The sequence below is a fragment of the Hyperolius riggenbachi genome, chromosome 9 (assembly GCF_040937935.1).
Source record: "Hyperolius riggenbachi isolate aHypRig1 chromosome 9, aHypRig1.pri, whole genome shotgun sequence".
In the NCBI taxonomy this organism is placed as follows: Eukaryota; Metazoa; Chordata; class Amphibia; order Anura; family Hyperoliidae; genus Hyperolius; species Hyperolius riggenbachi.
In genome coordinates, this window is record NC_090654.1 from 8,914,538 (window position 1) to 8,942,081 (window position 27,544).

Here is a 27,544-nt window from a genome sequence, read left to right on the forward strand (position 1 = left end):
ATCTGGAGATTAAAGAGGAAATGTATGGAGGCGATAGCTTGTGTAGAGCTTTGTATTGTAAGCGTGAGAAGTTTAAACTGTATCCTTTGGGCAACTGGTAACCAATAGAGGGATTGGCAGAGAGGGGCTGCCTCAGAGGATCTAGAAGAAGGGTGGATGAGACGGGCATCAGAGTTTAGTAGGGATTGGAGAGGTGCCAGTCTGCTTTTTGGTAGACCACAGAGTAGAGTGTTACAGTAGTCAAGACGGGAGATGATTAGGGCATGCACAAGCATTTTAGTTGCTTCTTGTGAGAGGAAGGGACGGATTCAGGAAATGTTTTTGAGATGGAAGTAGCAGTGTTAATATGTGGTTTAAAGGAGAGCTCAGAGTCCAGAGTTACCCCTAGGCAACAAGCTTTGGGGGGTTGATGCTATTGGGGTGTTATCTACATTGATTGTAACAATGGGAGGGTGAAACAGAGAGCGAAGGTGGAAATATCACAATCTCCGTTTTGCTCATATCCTGCTTGCAATCAATGTACATGTACATTGATTGCACGCAGGAGAGCGCTCCCCGACTCCAGCACTACATATACAGTGATTGCACGCAGGAGAGCGCTCCCGACTCCAGCACTACATATACAGTGATTGCACGCAGGAGAGCGCTTCTGACTCCAGCACTACATATACAGTGATTGCAAGAAGGAGAGCGATTCTGACTCCAGCACTACATATACAGTGATTGCACGCTGGAGAGAGCTCCCGACTCCAGCACTACATATACAGTGACTGTATGCTGGAGAGAGCTCCCGACTCCAGCACTACATATACAGTGATTGCACGCAGGAGAGCGCTCACGACTCCAGCACTACATATACAGTGATTGCACGCAGGAGAGTGCTCCCGACTCCAGCACTACATATACAGTGATTGCACGCAGGGAGAGCGCTCCTGACACCAGCACTACATATACAGTAATTGCACACAGGAGAGAGCGCTCCCGACTCCAGCACTACATATACAGTGATTGCACACAGGAGAGCGCTCCTGAATCCAGCACTACATATACAGTGATTGCACATAGGAGAGCGCTCCCGACTCCAGCACTACATATACAGTGATTGCACGCAGGAGAGCGCTCCCGACTCCAGCACTACATATACATTGATTACGCAAAGGAGAGCGCTCCCGACTCCATCACTACATATACAGTGATTGCAGGCAGGAGAGCGCTGCCGACTCCAGCACTACATATACAGTGATTGCACGCAGGAGGAGCGCTCCCGACTCCAGCACTACATATACAGTGATTGCACGCAGGAGAGTGCTGCCGACTCCAGCACTACATATACAGTGATTGCACGCAGGAGATCGCTTCCGACTCCAGCACTACATATACAGTGATTGCACGCAGGAGAGTGCTGCCGACTCCAGCACTACATACATAGTGATTGCACGCAGGAGAGCGCTGCCGACTCCAGCACTACATATACAGTGATTGCACGCAGGAGAGCGCTGCCGACTCCAGCACTACATATGCAGGGATTGCGAATCTATGTTTAGCGAACGCCAATATTTTCAGTGAAATTATTGTAGGGTGATTATTAGCATTTGGCTGGGGAGTACACTTGGCGGCCTGATTTTGTAGGCGATTCTGGTAGTTTGTGCCACTCTGTGTTCTGAATTTCCGATTGCGTATCCTGCATGTACCTTTCCCCGAATGTTCGAAATTTTTCAGGTTGCGGCGTAATATATTAAGAAACACACGGAAATTAAGCACAATGACTTAAAAGGGCAACTGTAACAAGAAGGATATGGAGGTTGCCATATTTATTTCCTTTTAAACAATACCAGTTACCTGGCAGCCCTGCTGATCTCTCTGGCTGCAGTAGTGTCTGAATAACGTCAGTAACAAGCATGCAGCTAATCTTATCAGATTTGACAATAATGTCAGAAACACCTGATCTGCTGCATGTTTGTTCAGGGGCTATGGCTAAAAGTATTAGAGGCATAGGATCAGCAGGGCTGCCAGGCAACTGGTATTGCTTAAAGGGAAATAAATATGGCAGCCTCCATATAACTCTCACTTCAGTTGTCCTTTAAATGGTCGGGGAATCCTGTGCGTTTTACCGTGTGCAGCAAAACGCTCACGATTCAGACAAGTGTGCGCCGACTCTTAGCATTATGCCGTTTTGTTCACAGAACTGAGCGGATCTGAGAAATAAATGGCTCTTTTGCCGTTTTGGCGTTTGACGATTTCTTTTTAGTTTTGTTTTCCTTCTGTGGGCGTGTCAGGAGTGAGAGATGATCTGCAGAGAGTCGGCTATCCCAGCTGCATTGCTATAAATACCACCGCCGTGTTCTCGGTTTTCAGTCTGCGTCTGAGACGTCTGCTTTTTGCTTATTCTATAGTATACTCTGCAGGGTGGAAAATCTCTCTCTCTCTCTCTCTCTCTCTCTCTCTCTCTCTCTCTCTCTCCCCCCCCCCCTCTCTCCCCCTCTCTCCCCCTCTCTCCTCCCCCCCCCTCTCTCTCTCTCTCTCCCTCTCTCCCTCTCTCCCTCTCTCTCTCTCTCTCTCTCCTCTCTCTCTCTCTCTCTCTCTCTCTCTCTCTCTCTCTCTCTCTCTCTCTCTCTCTCTCTCTCTCTCTCTCTCTCTCTCTCTCTCTCTCTCTCTCTCTCTCTCTCTCTCTCTCTCTCTCTCTCTCTCTCTCTCTCATCCGTCGCTGCACTTGGCACTGCACTTGTCAGCCTCGCTGGGTTTTGTTTGGTTGTATTATTTGAGTCATTGTTGTTTACTTATACATCAGTCACCTTCTGCATTATTTTATAGGCATACAATCTTGTGTGCTCCTCTTATTAGGAGTCCGGTGTGCTGAAGACTGGGAACCGCATTGCACTATTCAGATTTGGATAACCCAGTGTTTGTTTAGTGTGTTTGCTTATCATATTCTGGGTTATTTTTATCCCCATCTATGTAACAAATAGCCTTTCCTAAAACACACTTCATATGTCCTTATAATAATACTGTACCTCGCCTTAAAGAGACTCTGTAACAAAAAAAAGTTCCCCTGGGGGTTACTCACCTCGGGAGGGGGAAGCCTGAGAGTCCCAATGAGGCTTCCCCCTCCCCTGTAGGAGTCCAGCGCTGGATCCCCCGAAGTGTCCCGGAATCCTCCCTCGACAAGCCTGACAAGGCTTGCTATGTTTACCTTCCCTGGCTCCAGCGGGGGGTGCTGTTGCAGCTCTCAGCATGGAAAATAGTTGATCTCCGTCGGGTCCGCTCTACTACGCAGGCGCAGGAGACTTGCAGAGTGGACTGACAGCGATCAGCTATTTCCATCTATCTCTGTGCGGAGAGCCTATACTGCGCCTGCGCTGGAGCCGAGGAGGTAAATATTTACATCCCCATCGTTCCGGGAGGATTTTCGCCACCGCCGTGGGACCGAGGAGGACGGGGGGAAGCCTCGATAGGATCTGGAGGCTTCCCCCACCCGAGGTGAAAACCCCCCCAGGGAAACTTTTTTTAGTTACAGAGTTTCTTTAATGACTATAATACTCTGCTCTGTGGCCTTCCTTCTACCAGACCTGCTTTCTTCCGGACTGTTCTGGTCTCGGCCACTCCCAAGGCAAGTACAAGCCTAGGATGTTGTGGCGGGGGAGGATCAATGAGATGCAGATATTTCCGAGTGCATGCATATTTATATACATTTTTATGCAAATATATGCAGTTTGAAAATGAACTAATCAAGTCCCACCCAGGTTTAAATTGATACATTACATTCGGCTGATTTTGACCCAAAATTGGTCAAAATCGTCGATCGGGGCATGCTTGTGTGGCGCCACTGATTTTCATCTGATTCGATAAACGTATCTAATTAGATGGTCGATCGGCTGCAAATTCCCTAGATGTATGGCCACCTTAAAGGACAACTGAAGTGAGAGGTATATGGAGGCTGCCATATTGTATTTCCTGTTAAAGAGAACCTAAAGTCACCCAAAAAAATGAGATTTACTCACCTGGGGCTTCCCTCAGCCCCCTGAAGACGATCGGTGCCCTCGCATCCCCCTCTCCGATGGCCCAGGACCCCGCCGGCGAACACTTCCGGTTTGGCTGTCACCGGCCGACAGGCATGGGAACGCGAGTGATTGTTCGCGTTCCCAGCCTGTATATCGCCCCCTATGCTGCTATTGCGGCCTCCTGGCATAGGGGGGCGATATACAGGCTGGGAACGCGAACAATCACTCGCGTTCCCATGCCTGTCGGCCGGTGACGGCCAAACTGGAAGTGTTCGCCGGCGGGTCCTGGGCCATCGGAGCGGGGATGCGAGGGCACCGATTGTCTTCAGGGGGCTGAGGGAAGCCCCAGGTGAGTTCATCTCATTTTTTTGGGGTGACTTTAGGTTCACTTTAAACAATACCAGTTACCTGGCTGCCATGCTGATCCTCTTCCTCTAATACTTTTAGCCATAGACCCTGAACAAGCATGCAGCAGATCAGGTGTTCCTGACATTATTGGCAGATCTGACAAGGTTAGCTGCATGCTTGTTCCTGGTGTGATTCAGAGACTACTGCAGCCAAATAGATCAGCAGGACAGCCAGGCAAGTGGTATTGTTTAACAGGAAATAAATATGGCAGCCTCCATATCACTCTCACGTCAGTTGTCCTTTAAAGTGAGGCGATTTCACTTCAGCTACTGGCCCAGCATTGCTACTTGCTGAATATGATGCAGTATGCACCACCTTTGCACACAAAACTTACACATTGTGCCTCCTCTGGTTTCCTGTGTATTCCTCTGTAAGCCCAGTACAGCAGAATCCTCTCACTTTCTTTTCTTGTAAATTTCTGTACATTTTTACCATGTTTTAGGGCCCATTTCCACTGAAACCAATGCAGTTTCAGTGGACTAGCTCCTATTGTCATCTGGCTTCAGATTTTCAGGCATCTGTTTCCCATCTAATGATTGTCAATTGCACTAGCATGTGCAAAAATTCACATAAAATTAGCATATAATAATGCAAAAATGTGCATACGGAAAAACGCATGTGAAATTGAAAGCGGACCTGAACTCGGAACTTCCTGTCTGCTCTAAAAGATACGCAACAGCATACTAACGTTTAAAGAAAAACATTTCTTTGTCACAGCTGATATAAATCTGCAGTGTGTCTACTTCCTGCTTTCATGGAAGCGGACATAGGGTTAACATCCTGTGCTTACAAATTATCTGCTCTGCCGAGGCAGCCAGCTGATACACCTGAGAGATCAAATTACAGCTGTGATTAGTCACAGATGAGGGGGGTTAGACAGGCTAAACTCTCTAAATACACACAGGGTGCATTTCTCTGTGTTTTCTTTCTGTCCTGTGCAAATTTCAGATCCATTTAATATCCTTGAGGGACCGGAGCCTCAGTCACTGTGACATTCACGCTGACTGACACTTCTGTATTACGTACTGATGTCTGTATTTTTATGCTGTTTGTTTCTCACTCTGTACAGCGGCAGATGATGTCACTATATATTATATAGAATAATAACAGTAATCTCTCTGTAACGCTGCAGATCTCCTTCCTCCGGGCGTTTGCAGTATTCTGAACCCAGCCGCCATATTCTCTAACAATGAGATCAGTCTGGCGGACATCGAGATCTACGGGTTTGACTACGACTACACGCTGGCGGAATACTCTGACGAGCTACACAAGATGATCTTCACCACCGCCCGGGACATCCTCATCAAGCAATACAAGGTGAGGACATCGGTCATCGTATCTCTCACCAATCTGTCACACTAATAGAACCAATACAAGGTGAGTATAGCAATCATTGTACGCTCACCGATCTGTCACACTAATAGAACCAATACAAGGTGAGTATAGCAATCATCGTATCTCTCACCGATCTGTCACACTAATAGAACCAATACAAGGTGAGGACATCGGTCATCCTACGCTCACCGATCTGTCACACTAATAGAACCAATGCAAGGTGAGGACATCGGTCATCCTACGCTCACCGATCTGTCACACTAATAGAACCAATGCAAGGTGAGGACATCGGTCATCCTACGCTCACCGATCTGTCACACTAATAGAACCAATACAAGGTGAGGACATCGGTCATCCTACGCTCACCGATCTGTCACACTAGCAGTAGCAGCAGAGTGTTGTACCGTGTCGGCCATCAGTAAAAGCGGAACGTTTCTGCACTATATCAAACTGAACTACTGATTTATTAGTGGAAGTAATTGTAGAGTAAACCGCTAGATTTTGCTGTATTAAGAAAGTCCACAGTAAAAAAGACCCTGTACTGAAAAAAACATCCCCTGGGGGGTACTCACCTCGGTAGGGGGAAGCCTCAGGGTCCCAATGAGCCTCCCCCCTCCCCTGTAGCTGCAGGCAGTCCAGCGCTGGCTCCCCCGAAGCGTCCCGCTATCATGGCTCGACAAGGCTGGATATATTTACCTTCCTGGCACCAGCGGGTGGCACTGTTGTGGCTCTCAGCACGTAGAGCTCCCTTTACTGGTTAAACTTCCTGCCGGGCAGGAAGAAGAGAAGCATGCCGAAGACCAGAGCAGAGAAGACAGCAGTGACAGCGGGGCCTCGCGCCGGCGGAGCAGGTAATGTATACCAGCTGTATTGCATCGGTCATTGGGCATTCGAACGCTGCTATTGACGCACTCCCGACCCGCCGACGATCGAGAAAAATCTTCCGCACGGACAGATCGATGGGAACGATCGATTTCGGACGGAAATCGATCGTTCTGTCAGCGGTGTGCACGGCGATTTCACAGCCGATTCGATCACTGTGATCGAATTGGCCGTATATCGGTGGGAAAATCGTTAGGTGTATGGGCCCCTTAACAGGGATATGGGTGCTGCCATATTAATTTCCTTGTAAACAATACCAGTTCCCTGGCTGCCCTGCTGATCTCTCTGGCTTAAAGGACACCTGAAGTGAGAGGGATATGGAGGCTGCCATATTAATTTCCTTTTAAACAATACCAGTCGCTGACAGTCCTGCTGATCTCTTTGGCTGCAGTAGTGTCTGAATCACACACCGGAAACAAGCATGCAGCTACTCCAGTCTGACTTCAGTCACCTGATCTGCTGCATGCTTGTTCAGGGGCTATGGCTAAAAGTATTAGAGGCAGAGGATCAGCAGCACAGTCAGGCAATCTGCATTGTTTAAGCAAAAATAAATATGGCAGCCGCCATTTCCCTCTCACTTTAGGTGTTCTTTAAGCAGCGTCTGAACTGCACACCTGGAACAAGCATGCGGTCATACTGTAGTCAGAGCACCTGATGTGGAGACTTCTGAGTCAGTGGCTGTAGTAATTGCCATTGTCATCATAACAGGGAATTGCCATTGTTTAAATGGAGATAAATATGTCTGCCTCCACGTTCCTCTTGTTACAAGGTCACTTTAAGGCCCCTTTTATACTTAACGCGTCACATCACCGCAACTCCTCGCGGTGGCCATTAAAGTCGATGAGGCATGACTGACTGCCTGCGATGCAGCGGAAGTGCTCCGGGTGCTGCAGAACCTGCAGTGCGTTACCCTGAGACTCCCAGAAGTCTCATGATCAGTTTTGTTCCCCTTTGGTTGCACTGCACCTATAACGTGACTTCTCGGCTGCGGTACGATTATTCTGAATCATGCAGCTGCAGTGTTCTCTCCAGAAATGATTTCCAGCCGGGTGGCATGAAAAAGTAGCCGGGTGGGGCGAGATGAGAGGATGCAGGGCCGGTGCTTCTATGCGCATGTCTGCTTACAGCATAGGAGGAGGTGAGGAGGTGAGCCAATCACAGCCGGGTGGTCACCAAAACTAGCTGGGCGGAGCACCCGGCTAAAAGAGCCTGGGGAGAACACTGCAGCTACCGCTGCACATGAGTATAAAATGACCCTAAGGGTTTCTTCACTTACCTGCAGTTCAGCATCAAGCTCCGCCCCTAGTCCAACAAAACCACCTCCCTAGATTTTACCGTACATCTTGACTTGTCTCTGGACAGTTCCAATGATATCTCAACTTTCATCGTCATGGGCGTCCGCGCAGGGGGGGGGCACTTGGCCCCCGTAGAGTTCGCTTGTCCCTCCGTCCCGGAAGCAGAGTGGCAGCGAAGCGATCTTCTTAGCCCACGGAGTCCGGAGATGATGCGGAGTGATACACACTCCCACCGCATCACCCGGAACTCCTTACTGGCCGGCACAGCGTGAGGCGGGAGATTTAGCTGTCCGAGTTGCTGCGCGAGTGACCTGAGATCATCGCTGGAGGGGTCATCTGCCGGGTAAGTTGATTATATTTGCTTTTACAGGTTCTTCAATGCAAATGCATTTTGCGGGAATCTGCTGCCAATTAATTGCATAAGTTCATGTAAATTTGGCTCCACCCGTGACCACACCCACATTCTGGTCCATGGCCACGCCCTTTTTTCAGCTTGCTTCCCCTGGAAATTTTTCAGCGGACGCCCATGTTCATTGTATTGAAACCTGTACTCTTTGTTGCAGTATCCAGAAGGAATCAGAAGCTACGAATATCTGCCGGGATTTGCCATCCGAGGGCTTCACTACGATATACAGAAGGTATTTATTTCTGGAGTGTTTACATGTTTGTTTTTAAAAAACAAAGCCGTGGTGAAATAAAAACAAAAAATGATACTTAACTAAAAAGAGGATAAATGCCCAAAATGAAAAGTCACACTCGGGTCCAGTGTACCAATATTTTAGCACACCCATCAAAATAGCACCGGTTCTAGACTTTCTGCTGCCTGAGGCAAACTTGTGAGGATGCCCCCCCCCCCCCCCAAATGAGACACTGCTGCTCTCCTGCCTCCTCCCTCCTCACTCACTGTCAGACTCCTCACACAGCACAACAAGCTGCTTTTCCCCAATGCTGCTCTCCTGCCTCCTCCCTCCTCACTCACTGTCAGACTCCTCACACAGCACAACAAGCTGCTTTTCCCCAATGCTGCTCTCCTGCCTCCTCCCTCCTCACTCACTGTCAGACTCCTCACACAGCACAACAAGCTGCTTTTCCCCAATGATGCTCTCCCGCCTCCTCTCTCCTCACTCACTGTCAGACTCCTCACACAGCACAACAAGCTGCTTTTCCCCAATGATGCTCTCCTGCCTCCCCCCTCCTCACTCACTGTCAGACTCCTCACACAGCACAACAAGCTGCTTTTCCCCAATGATGCTCTCCCGCCTCCTCTCTCCTCACTCACTGTCAGACTCCTCACACAGCACAACAAGCTGCTTTTCCCCAATGATGCTCTCCTGCCTCCCCCCTCCTCACTCACTGTCAGACTCCTCACACAGCACAACAAGCTGCTTTTCCCCAATGCTGCTCTCCTCCCTCCCCCTCCTCACTCACTGTCAGACTCCTCACACAGCACTACAAGCTGCTTTTCCCCAATGATGCTCTCCTGCCTCCCCCCTCCTCACTCACTGGCAGACTCCTCACACAGCACAACAAGCTGCTTTTCCCCAATGCTGCTCTCCTGCCTCCTCACTCACTGGCAGACTCCTCACACAGCACAACAAGCTGCTTTTCCCCAATGAGGACCTCCTGCCTCCCCCCTCCTCACTCACTGCCAGATACTCGGGTAGTGCTTTTTATTACCCGCCCGGACCTGGGTACCCAGATATCCGGATCCGGGTATCCGGATCCGACCTTGCGGATATCCGGATCCGATCCGGATATCCGACCAAATTATCCGCGGGTACCCGACCTATTCGGGTATCCGGATAGAAAACCCGGAAGTGCCCTTTAAATAGCTTTAAAATGGTTTTTAGGGTAAATGATGCATTCAGCATCATGTTTTTTAAAGGGAAATACTAATTAATTATTTGGTGGACATAAAATGAAAAAAAAAAAAAAAAAAGCTGCCAATTAACATCAGGCCTAGGTTCCAGACAGCGGTTGTGCAGACCACATTGTGTCCAAAGTCCAATCGCACAACTGGGACATGACAGTTTTCAGCCCAGACACCTCCAAAAAATGACACTGCAATTGTGTTTTGGGTTGAATATAGGTGGTGGTATCAGCAGCAGTGGCCTGTGGCACCGTGGCGGCCAGATTGGGGAGGTGAAGATTCCCCTGCGGCCTGAATGGGATGCTGCTGCTTTTCTCCCTGTGGCGGTTGGGGGTTGAGTGGTGCGGCTGGTGGTAGCGGCAGAAGGATGTGGTGGGTCCCGCATTCCACGGCCACTGTCTGCAATGCTGATCCTCCGTGCCAAACCCACCGACGCATCCTCCTCCTCAGTCAGAGCTGACATCCCCATCCTGTGGATGGTAGTCACGGTCCTTCATCCCATCATCAACATCATACCCCCCCCCCCCCCCCCCCCCCCTCAAAACCCAGAACATCCTCCTCAAACTCCTTGCGGCTAACAGCCCTGAGTTCATCGCGGCGCCTGGAGTGAAAAGCTAGCAGACTGAGGGTAGGCTCTGGGCTGCCCGCTGGGGTCGACACTGACACGGCAGATCTTCTGAGGGTGGCTGTAATGTTGCTCCCTGTCCTCTTGCCCTTGCTGCCCCTCCCCCGGCTGCCGGTGCCAGCAGACATAGTACAACTTATACGTGATGATGTCACCAGATGATGTGGGGTACTTTTACTTTAATGAAATTGGGGTTGGACTTTACATCAAATCAGACAGACCGCAGAGTAGAGGACAGACAGTGCACACTATCTGTCTAATGATGGGTACACACGGTGCGTTCCTGCACTCGATTTCCCGCTCGATTCCCGTCGACTCGATTATTTCCGACATGTCCGATTTGCGTTTCGATGGATCGTTAGGTCGATTTGGCATACTTTACATGCGAATCGACCTAACGATCCATCGAAACGCAAATCGGACATGTCGGAAATAATCGAGTCGACGGGAATCGAGTGGGAAATCGAGTGCGGGAACGCACCGTGTGTACCCGCCAGGCCGCCGCCATAACAACTAACTGCCACAGACACGCCTCCGTCTTGCACAAGGGCAAGCTGGCCAGATTTATAGTGGGGAATCTGAATATAAGGAATAGCGTTATTAGTCTAGTATAACCGCAAATACAGACACCACCCAATAAATGATATTATGATTAGAGTTGGGCCGAACCTCCGATTTTAGGTTCGCGAACCGGGTTCGCGAACTTTCGCGGAACGTTCGGTTCGCGTTAAAGTTCGCGAACCGCAATAGACTTCAATGGGGATGCGAACTTTGAAAAAAAAAAATAATTATGCTGGCCACAAAAGTGATGGAAAAGATGTTTCAAGGGGTCTAACACCTGGAGGGGGGCATGGCGGAGTGGGATACACGCCAAAAGTCCCCGGGAAAAATCTGGATTTGACGCAAAGCAGCGTTTTAAGGGCAGAAATCACATTGAATGCTAAATGACAGGCCTAAAGTGCTTTAAAACATCTTGCATGTGTATACATCAATCAGGTAGTGTAATTAAGGTACTGCTTCACACTGACACACCAAACTCACCGTGTAACGCACCGCAAACAGCTGTTTGTACTAGTGACGGCCGTGCTGGACTGGTGCGCACCATGGCGAGAGTGCAGGTTTTTGTGGCTTTACAGCCCATATGGTCGGCCTGGCTGATGTAGCTGAATGACAGAACAGTGACTGTCCAGCTGATCAAATTTGGTCTGACCACAATGAAGCAACGACCTTATTATCTTTTGTGTGCCCCCCGAGACACTCATCTAGGCGCCGGTCATTGCTTCATTGTGATACGCAAGCCCCTTCACCACGGCAAGGTAATGATCACGAATCTTGGGAGGTGATGGGACGTGCCTTCTTCCGAGCACTGTACTGTGGGCCAGGTCCACACGAAATTACATTTACATGACCTCGCGCAGACCTGCCGGGTGGCCTTCCTCTGCCTCTGCCACTACTTCTTCCTCTTCCTCTACCTGTTTTGTCCATATTGGGTATGCACGGAGTGGTATATCACACTGCGTGCACTCACGTAGGTAGGTGGGTTCACTTAACTGCACAGGTATGCGCACTGATGCGGTGGGTTCACTGAACAGAACAGGTATACAGTGGCGGGTTCACAGAACAGGTATACAGTGGCGGGTCCACTGAACAGAACAGGTATACAGTGGCGGGTCCACTGAACAGAACAGGTATACAGTGGCGGGTTCACAGAACAGGTATGCAGTGGCAGGATCACTGAACACAATAGGTATGCAGTGGCGTGTTCACTAAACAGGTATACAGTGGCGGGTCCACTGAACAGAACAGGTATACAGTGGCGGGTTCACAGAACAGGTATGCAGTGGCAGGATCACTGAACACAATAGGTATGCAGTGGCGTGTTCACTAAACAGGTATACAGTGGCGGGTCCACTGAACAGAACAGGTATACAGTGGCGGGTCCACTGAACAGAACAGGTATACAGTGGCGGGTCCACTGAACAGAACAGGTATACAGTGGCGGGTCCACTGAACAGAACAGGTATACAGTGGCGGGTCCACTGAACAGAACAGGTATACAGTGGCGGGTTCACAGAACAGGTATGCAGTGGCAGGATCACTGAACACAATAGGTATGCAGTGGCGTGTTCACTAAACAGGTATACAGTGGCGGGTCCACTGAACAGAACAGGTATACAGTGGCGGGTTCACAGAACAGGTATACAGTGGCGGGTCCACTGAACAGAACAGGTATACAGTGGCGGGTCCACTGAACAGAACAGGTATACAGTGGCGGGTCCACTGAACAGAACAGGTATACAGTGGCGGGTCCACTGAACAGAACAGGTATACAGTGGCGGGTTCACAGAACAGGTATACAGTGGCGGGTCCACTGAACAGAACAGGTATACAGTGGCGGGTTCACAGAACAGGTATGCAGTGGCAGGATCACTGAACACAATAGGTATGCAGTGGCGGGTCCACTGAACAGAACAGGTATACAGTGGCGGGTCCACTGAACAGAACAGGTATACAGTGGCGGGTCCACTGAACAGAACAGGTATACAGTGGCGGGTCCACTGAACAGAACAGGTATACAGTGGCGGGTTCACAGAACAGGTATACAGTGGCGGGTCCACTGAACAGAACAGGTATACAGTGGCGGGTTCACAGAACAGGTATGCAGTGGCAGGATCACTGAACACAATAGGTATACAGTGGCGGGTCCACTGAACAGAACAGGTATACAGTGGCGGGTCCACTGAACAGAACAGGTATACAGTGGCGGGTTCACTGAACAGGTATACAGTGGCGGGTCCACTGAACAGAACAGGTATACAGTGGCGGGTTCACAGAACAGGTATGCAGTGGCAGGTTCACTGAACACAACAGGTATGCAGTGGCAGGTTCACTGAACACAACAGGTATGCAGTGGCGGGTTCACTGAACAGGTATACAGTGGCGGGTCCACTGAACAGAACAGGTATACAGTGGCGGGTCCACTGAACAGAACAGGTATACAGTGGCGGGTCCACTGAACAGAACAGGTATACAGTGGCGGGTTCACAGAACAGGTATACAGTGGCGGGTCCACTGAACAGAACAGGTATACAGTGGCGGGTTCACAGAACAGGTATGCAGTGGCAGGATCACTGAACAGGTATGCAGTGGCAGGATCACTGAACAGGTATGGAGTGGCAGGATCACAGTACAGTTATGCAGTGGGCTGAGGGCTCACTGAACAGAACAGGTATGCAGTGGCAGGATCACTGAACAGGTATGGAGTGGCAGGATCACAGTACAGGTATGCAGTGGGCTGAGGGCTCACTGAACAGAACAGGTATGCAGTGGCAGGATCACTGAACAGGTATGCAGTGGCAGGATCACTGAACAGGTATGCAGTGGCAGGATCACAGTACAGGTATGCAGTGGCAGGATCACAGTACAGGTATGCAGTGGGCTGAGGGCTCACTGAACAGAACAGGTATGCAGCCAGGAAGAAGTTAAGCCTAACTAATCTTTCCCTATATGAGAGACTGCAGCAGCTCGCCCTACTCTCACTAATGCAGGCACACGAGTGGCCGTAATGGCCGCCGCTGCCTGCCTTATATAAGGGGGGGGTGGGGCTCCAGGGGCTAGTGTAGCCTAATTGGCTACACTGGGCCTGCTGACTGTGATGTAGAGGGTCAAAGTTGACCCTCAGTGCATTATGGGGCGAACCGAACTTCTTCCGCAAAAGGTTCGCGTGCGGTACCCGCACGCGAACCACCTACGTTCGCGCGAACCACGTTCGCCGGCGAACCGTTCGGCCCAACTCTAATTATGATACAGGAGGGATTACTCTGGTTTTTTATATAAGCACTATGAAGGATCAGACGAGAGGGCGATAAAGCTTGTGCAATACACGCTCAGATCGTGTCCTGTACATCGTGTGACAGATAAACGGTATTCACTGTATTTCTCAGAGTCTGCTGATGAAGATCGACGCGTTTCATTATATCCAGCTGGGAACGGCGTACAGGTAAGCGCACCTCGCTATCTACTACTCCACCGCGTATGTGAGCGGTATATGTGCTTTACTGCTGCTATTATAACTCTTGTGCTGTATATGAACCATTCCTGATTATAACCTAAACTGACTAAGGGCCCATTCACACCTAAGCGGGAATCGCTTGATTCCCGCTAATCGCAAAACACTAGCGTTTATTAAAACCGCTTATGCTATTGTAGCCTATGGCACAAAAATTAGAGAATCTCCTGCCCCCCATTAAATTGCCTTTTAAGGACAACTGAGGTGACAGGTGACAGACTTCAGTCAGAACACCTGATCTGCATGCTTGTTCAGGGTCTATGTGTTAGAGGCAGAGGATCAGCAGGACAGCCAGGCAATCTGCATTGCTTAAAAGGAAATAAATATGGCAGCCTGCATATCCCTCTCACTTCAGTTGTGAATGAAATGTATTTTAACCCTCGGTGGTTTCTGATCTTTAAACAGTGCCCAATATGAATAATAACTTCTCACATCACCTGGCTGTAGATGTGTGGATGATGTCACTGCAGCGTTCCTTTCCTGATGGATAATCCAAAGACTTCTCCCGTTCTCTTGCACCCGCCCCAGCGTGAGGATACGCAGCAGCGTGGATGTAGCGTGAGCGGGAGTCTGCCACTGCGCTGGCGGGCGATCGGGGAGCGTACGCATTACGGCGTCATTGGTGAGCTGGATGCAGGGGAGCTGAATGACGGCTTTCCCCGCTGCCGCTAATCTCCCCAGCGGCGTTAAGTACTATTCCCCCTCCGAGTCGTAGCAGCGCAGCAGGAGATGTATCTCGGGGGCCCAGAATTACCCTTACACGCCCCGCGCAGCATAACATTACTGCTGTGGGGCGCTCGCCTCTGAGCGGCGTGCGCCAAAACAACCTGCTTCGGATGGGGACGCCTCTCCCAAGGTAAGTACCGGTATCTAACTTTTTATTTTTCCAATTTCACAGGTTTGCTTTAAAGTGTAGCAGAGCTGAGATCATATAACAGTGTTATACATACCCGGGGCTTCCTCCAGCCCCATCTGCACAGATCACTCCCCCGCCGCTGTCCTCAGCCTTCTGTAGCGCCGGTATCGGGTCCCGTAACTTCAGCCAGTCACAGCTAGTCTGATGCAAGTGAAGTGCGCTCTCTACGTATCTCTGCAGCAGGAGAGATACGTAAAGAGCGCACTTCTTTTGCGGAGACTAGCTGTGACTGGCTGAAGTTACGGGACCCGGTACCAGAGCTGCAGAAGACTGAGGACGGCGGTGTGGGAGTGATCTGTGCAGATGGGGCTGGAGGAAGCCCCAGGTATGTATAACACTTTTACATGATCTCAGCTCTGCTACACTTTAAAGTGAACCTCCAGACTAAAAATCTACTCAGCAGAGCTGAAAAGGCCTGGTGTTCCTTTAAAGCTAATGGGAACCGGGGTAATAAAAAGAAAAAGTCGGATACTCACCTAAGGAGAGGGAAGGCTCGGTCCTAATGAGCCTCCCCTATCATCTCCCGGTGCCCGGTCCCGCTCAGGATCCCCCATAGAAGTATTCGACCGTTTCAGTCAAATACTGGCCGAAGGGAGGTTTCGGAAGACTTCAGGAGCACTCGGGCTCCCGAAGGCGGGCCGCTCCATACTACGCATGCGCGATTGCCCTCTATGACGCGCTCGCGCGTGCCTATGATGCACTCGTGCGTGCGCAGTATGGAGCCGCCGGCCTTCGGGAGCCTGAGTGCTTCCGAAGACTTCCGAAGTCCCCGCGGCGGTGGATTTTCACGGAGGATCCACCGGCCATCGGGAGAGAAGAGGGTAGGCTCATTACGAGTCAGAGCCTTCCCTCTCCTTAGGTGAGTATCTGACTTTTTTTTTGTTTTATAGGGGTTACATTAGCTTTAACAGTTTCACAGCATCAGAACTTTGTTTTTCTTACCAAAGCATCATTTTTAGCTGCATTTTTAGCTAAGCTCCACCCGTCAAAGAAAACTGCCTGGGCTTTTTTCCCTGATGCTGTGCAAAGCATGATGGGATTTCCTATGTGGTTATTCATGTTGCCTAGCAACTGGGAGGGGTGATCAGCACACAGGACAGTTGGAACTGTGTCTCATGCTCCCTGTCACCTCCTTTCAACCAAAAAGATGGCAGCCCCCATAAAAATCAAACATTTGCCTGTTCTTTTAAAGCAGTGTGGGTAAGAGATTATATTACCTATTTTAATTAACATAACTAATGTAACTTAATGACAGTATGTTTGTTTAGGCTGAAGTTCCTCTTTAATGTTTGCAGCATATGTAGATCTAGAATGATACACAGAGAAATGAGCGGAGTCCTGAGACTGGCTTCTCTCCCAGGACGAGGATCTAGGAGGACAAACTCTCATTATTCATTACTAAACCAGCTCAGCTGCCCAGAAAACAAAGTACAAGTTGATATTTGTGCTGCAGGTTGGAATGTGGGAAGCTTGCAGCGTGTGCCAGGCTGTGCCGTGTGTGCCAGCATCCGCTGTGTGCTTCCTCCATTCCTGGCACAGTGCCCGGGCCGACTTACTAATGCCGCTCTCATATTGCCATTCACAGGGGTCTGAAGCCCGTCCCAGATGAGGAGGTCATCGAGCTCTATGGGGGCACTCCGCACATCCCCATCTACCAGATGAGCGACTTCTATGGGAAGGTAACAGTTCTTAAAGGACAAATATGAAAAATTGTAAAATGTAAACTACATACATATAAGATGTAGATTTCTCCCGGAGTAAACTCCACTATGAAATATTTTCCCCTGACGAAAGCTTTCCTGAAACCCCACGTTGGGATATTACAGTGATGTGCAATAAATAAAGCTTTTATAAGTAAGTGCGGCTGTTGTTGCATTTTTCCAAGTATTGGCGCATAGAAATGGTCGCTGGAGATACTGTAGGCCTTAAAGTTTATTTGAAAAAGTAACTGCTATGTTTGTATATTATATTTCTGATTTTGACAAAATAATAACATTCCTCTCTGCTCTAAAAGTTAAGTACCGTATATTTGGGCGTATAAGATGACTCCCAACTTTTCCAGTTAAAATACAGAGTTTGGAATATACTCGCCGTATAAGACTACCCCTCTTCCAACGCACACCGAATAAAAATGAAAGAAAAAATTATATACTGGTTCTATGTATGAACAGATGCTGGTGCTGTACTGTATGTGGTACTCAGTATATAACAGTATATAGGTGATTGACTGGTTGGATTGGTCAGCTCTCCTTGTCTCCCTGTTTATCAGAGTGGTATGGAAGAATAGATTGCGCTGTGCCCATAAAACACGCCTCTTTCATCCTTCTGGCCCCGCCCTTGTATCCTAGTTACCTCCTTCTCTGCCTCTCAGATCTCGCACATGTGCACCTGCGCCGCTTCACTACAGTCCTCAGCAGCGAGATCTGAGAGGCGGTAACAGGATAGGATCTCGCACATGTGCGCCTGCGCCGCTTCACTACAGTCCTCAGCAGCGAGATCTGAGAGGTGGTAACAGGATAGGATCTCGCACATGTGCGCCTGCGCCGCTTCACTACAGTCCTCAGCAGCGAGATCTGAGAGGCGGTAACAGGATAGGATCTCGCACATGTGCGCCTGCGCTGCTTCACTACAGTCCTCAGCAGTGAGATATGAGAGTCGGTAACAGGATAGGATCTTGTATATGTGCGCCTGCGCTGCTTCACTACAGTCCTCAGCAGCGAGATCTGAGAGGCGGTAACAGGATAGGATCTCACACGTGCGCCTGCGCTGCTTCACTACAGTCCTCAGCAGCGAGATCTGATAGGCAGTAACAGGATAGGATCTCGCACATGTGCGCCTGCGCTGCTTCACTACAGTCCTCAGCAGTGAGATATGAGAGTCGGTAACAGGATAGGATCTTGCATATGTGCGCCTGCGCTGCTTCACTACAGTCCTCAGCAGCGAGATCTGAGAGGCGGTAACAGGATAGGATCTCACACGTGCGCCTGCGCCGCTTCACTACAGTCCTCAGCAGCGAGATCTGATAGGCAGTAACAGGATAGGATCTCGCACATGTGCGCCTGCGCCGCTTCACTACAATCCTCAGCAGCGAGATCTGAGAGGCGGTAACAGGATAGGGCGTATCACCCGCCATCAATGACACCCGGCGAATAAAACGACCCCTGACTTTTTAGATGATTTTCAAGGGTTAAAAAGTAGTCTTATACGCCAGAATATGCAGTAACGGCATAAAAACATTTCTTTGTTACAGCTAATACAAATCCTGCAATAAATTTGCAGTGTGTCTACTTCCTACTTTCATGGAAGCAGCCATAGGGTTAACATCCTGTGTTTACAGATTAGCTGCTCTGCCGAGGCAGCCAGCGGATACACACAGCTGAGAGATCAAATTACAGTTGTGATTAGACACAGATGAGGGGGAATTAGACAGGCTAAACCCTCCAAACACATACAGGGTGCATTTCTCTATGTGTTCCTTCTGTTCTGTGCAAGAGTTCAGCTCCACTTTAAATGAAAAGTGAGCGGTGTGGAGACGGGTGACGCCTGAGATGCTGTTAGCAGGCGTTGCTGTATAGCAGTTGACATCGTGGAGCAGATTGGACTGCTGGGCTCACGTGAAGGAGATGAAATTAACTGAACACTCTTGAGCACCAGATTATGCGCCAGGATTGCCTATTGTGTTTACAAGCTGAATTAATCACTCACTGACCATTCATTGTGGCAAGCAGTACGGATGTGGGAAATGAAGCTGCCAGTTATACTACAGGGTGGTGCACAAAAGACTGGCCTGGCTGCCTATCACAGGCGCGAGTATACAGGCAGACGCTGGCAGCCGGTCCACCTACACCTCTCTAGCACTGCTGTGTGTGTCTTCCCAGCGTTACTGAAGCACGTGTCACCTGCATCTGCTGCCACATAAGAGCGTTACCCATGTGACAGAGTAACCCATATGGCAGCAAATGCACAGGCGGAGGGAGGACACCCACAGCAAGGCTATAGTACGAGTCTTTCATGCGCCACCCTGTGGATGGATAGTGTACTGTCTAAGAGTACCGCCTCTGACACACGAGACCAGGTTTCAAATCCTGGCTGAAGCCAGTACCTACTAAGTAAGGAGGTCTTGGGCAGGACTACCTGATGCTCCTGGGTGGCCTACTGAGTACGCCCTTTAGTGGCTGCGGTTCTCAAGCACTTTGAGTCCATATAAGGATATGGGGGCTATACACTGTCCTGGGTGCAGTAAGACTGGCTTTAGGGAGACTGGAGACGAAACCGGTCGGTCGCCAGCAGTGAGACGCTGTATATATCCACACACCGCTGGTCACCGTGTCACAGAATGTGTATATAACATTATAACGGTTGTGGTTCTCGGTTTAGCTGATCGTAGTTAATGCTTGTATTCATCTTCCAGGGCCCCTCAATGAAGCAGTTCATGGATATTTTCTCTCTGGCGGAAATGACGCTCATCTCTTGTGTAACCGACTTCTTCATCAATAACGGGATTGACTTTGACCCGGTTCACTTATATAAGGACACGACGGTAAGGCTGTCTTCATACCTTTATGTATAAAACCTTAAAGGACATCCGAGGTGAAAATAAACTAATGCGATAAACAATTGTATCTATCCTCCCTTTTGTAAAAATGACCTTTTTAGTTGTCCCACCGTTTTATTTTAAATTTAAATCTACTTTTTACATTTTCACTGTTTCATCGCCTCTTCTCAATGAAACATGCATTGAAGTAGGCCAGGACTAAAATCTATGACCTATTGACCCTTTTTATCTCTTTCCTGTTCTCAGAAGCCATTCACAGCCAGGAAAGTGGTTTATGGCTGCAGTTCCTTATCAGTGAGGGTTAAAGTGAACCAGAGACGAAGCACCCTCATGTATTTTACCATAGAAATCAGTGGGAACATTAGAGAAAACACCTACCCTGCCCTCTGTTTCATCCTCACTGCTAAAAGTGTCTGTTATCTAGCTGAGATAAGAATCCCGGACTGTGCATTGAGTCTGGCTTTGCTATAATGACTCAGCTATAATGATTTCTGAGCAAAGCCAGCAGGGGGCAGGCTTGGACTTGAAAAGACACCAAAGACCACAGTCTCAGCTATAATCTTTCTGTAGCAAAGCCAGCCGACTGCTTAGTCGGGATTCTTATCTTAGAGGTGATAACAGGCAAATTAAACAGAGAACAATGTAACAAAGAGCAGATTAGGTGTTTACTGTCATGTTCCCACTGATTTATAAGGTAAAATACATGAGGGTGCTTCATCTCTGGTTCTCTTTAAGGCCCATACACACGTCGGATTTGCGCGAACGACGGGTCGTTTGAACGTTCCGTCGTTCGCACGTTTCCGCATGAAATCCGGCGTGTGTACAGACTATCGTTCGGGAGATAAGACTGGTTACCAGCGATCCGCCCGGCGGATCGTTGGTAACCAGTCTTATCTCCCGAACGATAGTCTGTACACACGCCGGATTTCATGCGGAAACGTGCGAACGACGGAACGTTCAAACGACCCGTCGTTCGCGCAAATCCGACGTGTGTATGGGCCTTTACATTGTAGTCTGACTGGGTCCCGACCCAGATAGAAACTGTTACTCACATACCTGATATCAGAATCAGAATAGGTTTTATTCGCCAAGCACGACCCAAAGTCGTGCCCGGAATTGGGGTTGGCACAGAAGATGTAAATACAGCTCAGGAGGGAAGACAAATTGCTATGACAGATTAAGAACTATAGACTAAGACAGAACAGACATAATAAACATAAACAAATCAATATTGTCCGTGCAGAGCTGGGCGGCTAAACACTGTGATGCTGGAGGCTGGGGCCTCCGTTCTAGCAGAGCAGTCATTCTGACTGCAGGCCTAGAGCGGGAGCCATTTTATAGAGTTCAGAAGGTTGACAGCCGAGGGGAAGAAAGTGTTCTTGTGCCTAGCTGTCTTGGTGGATATGACCCGAAGTCTCTTCCCCAGTGGGAGCCGGATAAAGTAGCGGTGGCCTGGATGTGAGGGATCACTTGCAATTCTTTGAGCCCTGGAACGCAGTCTGGAGTAGAAGAGGCAGTCAAGCGGGGGGGAGGGGTTTCCCTATGATTCTCTCTGCTGACCTGATGACTCTCTGTAGCTTGTATCTGTCGCTGCACGAGGAGCCAGCGTACCATACCAGTATGGATGAGCAGATAACAGATACTATGGTGGCAGTATAGAAGTTAGACATAAGCTCCTGGGCCATCCCAAACGTTCTCAGTTGACGAGGAAGAAAAGTCTTTGTTGTTGATATTTAACTCTTTCAGGCAGAGAAAGAAAAAAAGGAACACAGTCTAGTTATTTGTGTGCTAGGCACTGTACGTACACGTGTCTATCTCATTATGTCACATGTCACCTCGGTTGTCCTTTAAGTAGGACCTGTGCATGAAAAATCTGCAGAGCTTCCAGCTGTTTCCTGAAGCCATAGAGAACTGGATCTTTCCTCAAATTAAAACCTAAGTAAATATGTGTAAAGCCTGCGAGTCACTACAAACATGTGTGCGAATTACTTTCTACTCAATCCTTATTTCACCCCCAATCACTTCATGTAAATGCTAACATTACACTATGCTCCGCCATAGTCACCCATTGAAATAGCACTATTAATCTGTGCCTAAATTTCCTCTCAATACCGTTATTTCAGTGGGCACGATTGTTTTTTTCCCCACGTTGATTGGTGGCAGGGGTTGGATAAGGTTAGATGTGTGTGTGGGAGGGGGGGGGGTTGTTAAGGTTAAGCGGGGGTTTTCTGATCGTTTCAGATTAGACATGTTGGAAAAAATCGACCTGGCAGGTAAATCTGCCAGAAAATTGTATGGTATGTACCTAGCGTTAGACACACAGTGCCGAATCATACACTGGAGTAGCAGTAATAGAAGTTCATGTTATGAACTACGTGATCAGGTAGGATACACAAGGAGGGAGGGCCCTGCCACAGGCAGAGGCAGGCATAACTAGAGGGGAGGAGCCTCTGTGACCGCAAGGGGGCCGAGAGCTGTAAGGGGGCCCCAGTTACTACTTTAGTTCCCCTGGTAAGAGGCTCCACCCTTCAGATCCACACTTGTTTCCTGTCCCTTGCAAGATGGACCACCAGGCTGTAAGGGTTAGGATTGACCCCAGGCTGTGAGGGTCACCAGGGGGAGGCAAGGGATGGGGCGGGAATATTGGAGGCCCCATCAAAGGTCCATGAATTGTAGTTACTCCCCGGGCCACGGGCTGACAATCTAAATAGATGAAGTGTATTTGGTAGCTTCTCCCCCATGCGGCGTTCTCTGAGACGCGTGTCGGAGGGTTGCTGTAGAGACATCAAATCGTTAGAGTGGAAGTATCATTTTATTAATAGTTTGCCATTTCACCTATATTAGAGGGAATGAGTAGTGTGGGTGGAGGGAAGGTTACATGACTCAGTTATATTACTGCCTAAGGGGCATTCCTGTATGTACAGGGAGTGAGGGGGAGAGGGTCAAATTATAGAGGTGCGACTATGGCTGAGCGGATTGTTCAGAAACAGCCTTATCAGTCTGCAGACAGCGCGTACACACGCACTACTGTCGGCAGAAAGTCCGCCCAGCGGGAGTGTCTGACGGACCCGTCGTTGGCTTCTGTAGTGTGTGTGTGTACGCACCTTTGTGAGAAGGCATGGAGAAGCATGTGACCAGTCTGATCAGCTGAATGATTTGTAAGGCTCTGATTCGCTGGTCATGATCATGTGCCAAAGCAGCAAATCAGATCCTTACAAATCTATCAGCTGATCAAACTGATCACATGCCTCTCCATGAGTTCTCATAAGCATTGCCATCCCTACTGGAGATAATTGTGGTCCCCATTCTGTCATCATTGTATATTGTGATATGAAGTGTAACACCTCACGCCCAATCGCCAGAGACGGCCGATCACTCCAGCTTGCATACAAATTTAATACAAATTGCAGCTTGGAATTGTACCAGTTAGAATTGGCAGGAAATGCATTTTATTGCTCCAGTTCTGCTTACGATTTGCATTATATTCACATACAAGCTGGAAGTGTTAGCATGTGATTGGCGGTCTCTGCTGGTCGCTGAGTGGGTGTAACTGGGGGGGGGGGGGGGGGGGGGGGAGCGGCTGTGTGACGTTCTCGTGGTTGGACAACAGAATTGTTTTATTTATGGAATATAAGCCTGATTTGCAGTCGTGAGATCCTCATACACTTGTCTGTGTCTCCAGGATGCGATCCGAGACGTCCATGTGAAGGGGATGATGTATGAGTGGATTGAGAAGGACATGGGTAAGCCGACTGGATATCTTCATGTACTTTGTGCTTAAAGTGAGAGGGATATGGAGGCTGCATACTGCATCATATTTAGCAAGTAGCAATGCTGGGCCAGTGGCTGAAGTGAAATGGCCTCACTTTAAAGGACAACTGACGTGAGAGTAATATGGAGGCTGCCATATATATTTCCTGTTAAGCAATACCAGGTCCCTGGCAGCCCTGCTGATCTATTTGGCTGCAGTAGTGTCTCGATCACACCAGTAACAAGCATGCAGCTAGTCTTGTCAGATCTGACAATAATGTCAGAAACACCTGATCTGCTGCATGCTTGTTCAGGGGCTATGGCTAAACTTATTAGAGGCAGAGGATCAGCAGGACAGCCAGGCAATCTGCATTGTTTAAAAGGGAATACATTTGTCACTCTTCATATCCTTCTCACTTCAGGTGTGCTTTAACCACTTAATGGATTGACAACAGTATATCTACACCCGCGGAGACTTCATCTTAGCTCCAGGGGCGTAGATATATGTACCTCACCGCGATCGCTGCTGCGCATGCTCCCGCGCGCGTTCACGCCGCCGCCCATTAGGAACGCATCAGTGAGATGCCAGTGATCATTGCAAAAGTGAAAGTAAAAACATACACTAACTATTTCCTGTGTACTGTGAACAGTATGCAGGAATAAGGGGTGACATCTAGTTGCCAAATAGTAAAACTACACCCTAGTACATTAAATTGAATAAAAAGAAATAAATCCCCCAAAAAATTAACCCCTTAACTCCCACATTCTCCTATAGTTACCAAAATAAAACATTTGTATAGTTTAAAAAAATGTTTTAAACATGTAATAACCGGGACAAATGGGAAATGAAATGTGTGGATTTTAACCACAGTAGCACGTTTTACTTTAAAACTATAATGGCTAAAAACAGAGAAATAATGAATTTTCCATCTTTTCTTATTTTTCCTGTTAAAATGCCTTTAGAATAAAGTAATTCTTAGCAAAACATACCACCCAAAGAAAGCTTATAGCTTTAAAGATATAGATTATTCTGTTGTGATAAATAGTGATAAAGTTATTGGCGAATGAATAGAAGGAGCACTAAAATGTGAAAATTGCTCTGGTCCATAAGTGGAAAACCCCCTCAGTGGTGAAGTGGTTAAAGTAGTATAAATGTATGTAGCCCTTGATTGTATACCCCTCCTGCTGGTAAGTTCCCCCTGAAACAAACCCCACCCCCCTCATACCCCCACCCCCCTGACACCCCACCCCCCTGCAGCTTCTGCATTGGATTTGATAAAGTGCGGTCTTCCCTGATCAGTGCTTGATCAATAGAGTGATTTAATAGGAGCTTAATTTGTAATAGTTTCATTAGATTCACTATTTTCATTGCATCTAACGTTTGATCTATCAGAAGATTGCATAGTGTGTTATCCCATCTGGCATTGCTTTGACTTCACATTGTGCTGGGAATTTATTGTGAAAGATGCCGAAATCTCACGAATGCAGCAGAGAGGCAACGTACGGTACTGGCATTATGTTCTCCTCGCAAAAATCGCCCTTCGTGATTGTTGGAACCAAGAATCTGCAGTGTGTATAGGTGTCCCCCGATGTCACCGCAATCGGCAGAATCGCTCTTGCCTGACTGCTATTGTCATTCTGCTGTATTCTCCCCACAGACACCAGTCGCTCACCCTTCCCCCTCCCCTCGCCATAGAACAGAACGTGCCGATTGGCTGCAGCTCAGTATCGCCAAACTCTCTTATCAGCCCTAGAGAAAGCTGCTCCACCAATTTTTCGCCACAACCGACCCCCTAACCCCCAGCCCTGGTGCACTACCCATATTCGCATCCTCCAGAGGAAAACACGCGCCACTGAACGGAAATGGAGAAAAACTAGACTTAACCAGGATTTCCTACAGTACAAGACCAACCTGCTGCAGTTCCACACTGCCCTTGCTCATGCGAAGCAGGAATACTTTACCAAGCTCATCGGAGCACAAGCTTCCAACCCCCGGCGTCTTTTTGCCACCTTCAACTCCCTGCTTAAACCCACCCCCCCACCCTCCGTTTCCTCCCTCTCTGCCACAGATTTAGCCACCCACTTCACCAACAAAATTGTCTCCATCCGCCAGGAAATATCCAATCTCCAATCTTCACCTCCCACCCCCTCCCAACCAGCTCCTACTCCACCCTATCCTCCCCTCACATCCTTCACTCCTACTACCACCGAGGAAGTCAACCACCTACTGCAGACTTCCCATACCACTACTTCCCCCCTTGACCCCATCCCTTCGGATTTACTCCAGCCTCACTTCACGGAATTGGCCCCAGTCCTCACTACCCTGTTCAACCTCTCCCTATCCACAGGCACCTTCCCCACAGACTTCAAGCAGGCCATTGTACTACCCCTGCTCAAGAAACCCTCACTCGACCCCTCGCTACCCTCCAACTACCGTCCTATCTTCCTCCTCCCCTTTGCCTCAAAACTCCTTGAGCGTCTGGTTCACAAACGCCTGACCCAGTACCTCAATGCTAACTCACTGCTAGACCCACTCCAATCTGGATTTCGGCCTGCCCACTCAACCGAAACTGCTCTCACCAAAGTTGTCAACGACCTTGCCTTAGCTAAAGCTGAAGGTAAATACTCCATTCTCCTCCTCCTTGACCTGTCAGCAGCTTTTGACACAGTAGATCATCCCCTACTCCTCCAGTCCCTCCAGTCCTTGGGCATTCACGATCTCGCCCTGTCCTGGCTTTCATCCTACCTCTCCAACCGCTCCTTCACGACCACCTTCAATGAGTCCTCGTCCACCCCCAACCACCTCTCGGTGGGAGTCCCCCAAGGTTCGGTCCTTGGCCCCCTACTGTTCACCCTATACACATCCTCCATTGGCAAGGTTATCTCCTCCATGGGTTTTAACTACCATCTGTATGCAGATGACACCCAGATCTACCTCCACACCCCTGACATATCCACCACTACCATGGACAAGGTCTCCTCCTGCCTATCTGCCATCTCCTCCTGGATGTCTGCTAGGTTCCTGAAACTAAATCTAGACAAAACGGAATTTATGATCTTCCCACCCCGGCCATCCATGAATCTCCCAGATGTGCATGTCACTGTTAACCACACTACCATTCGCCCTACCTCTCAAGCCCGCTGTCTGGGTGTCACCCTGGACTCCGCACTCTCCTTCACTTCCCACATCCAAAACCTCACAAAGTCCTGCAACTTCCACCTTCGTAACATCTGTAAGATTCGCCCTTTCCTGACCTCTGCCACCACCAAACTCCTCATCCATGCCCTCATAATTTCCCGCCTTGACTACTGCAATGCCCTGCTGTCTGGTCTCCCTATGACCCGAACAGCCCCACTGCAGTCCATCATGAATGCGGCAGCCAGAATTATCCACTGCTCCCATCGCTCCACCACGGCAGATCCCCTCCTAGAATCCCTCCACTGGCTTCCTATCCAGTCCAGAATCAGATTCAAGATACTGTGTCTGACCTACAAATCTGTCCACAAAACCTGTCCAACCTACATTTCCGATCTTACTCAGAGGTACACACCTAGCCGCTCACTCCGCTCTTCCAATGAACTTCGCCTAACCGCCCCCCGCATCACCCAGTCCCATGCACGCCTCCAGGACTTCTCAAGAGCTGCTCCAACACTATGGAACTCCCTACCTCCACCCATTAGGGCAGCCCCCTCCTTCAACATCTTCAAGAAAGCCCTCAAAACTCACCTTTTCACTCTGGCCTACTACCCCTCACAAGTGCTCTAAACCTACAGCTGAACTCTGGTCCCCTACCTCTTGTGTCCCTACCTCTCCCTCTAGATTGTAAGCCTTTGGGCAGGG

The 27,544-nt window shown here is 49.0% G+C and overlaps 1 protein-coding gene across 1 annotated transcript in view; it reads left to right on the forward strand.

The window, feature by feature from the left end:
• The window catches only part of NT5DC2 (5'-nucleotidase domain containing 2), a 49,560-nt gene that overhangs the window by 4,854 nt on the left and 17,162 nt on the right, over positions 1–27,544 (forward strand). Inside the window, exons 2-7 of the mRNA XM_068255013.1 lie at positions 5,539–5,723; positions 8,482–8,556; positions 14,358–14,413; positions 16,984–17,077; positions 19,810–19,938; positions 23,636–23,696. Coding sequence (XP_068111114.1) covers positions 5,539–5,723; positions 8,482–8,556; positions 14,358–14,413; positions 16,984–17,077; positions 19,810–19,938; positions 23,636–23,696 — 600 coding nt within the window. The remainder of the gene's footprint in view (positions 1–5,538; positions 5,724–8,481; positions 8,557–14,357; positions 14,414–16,983; positions 17,078–19,809; positions 19,939–23,635; positions 23,697–27,544) is intronic.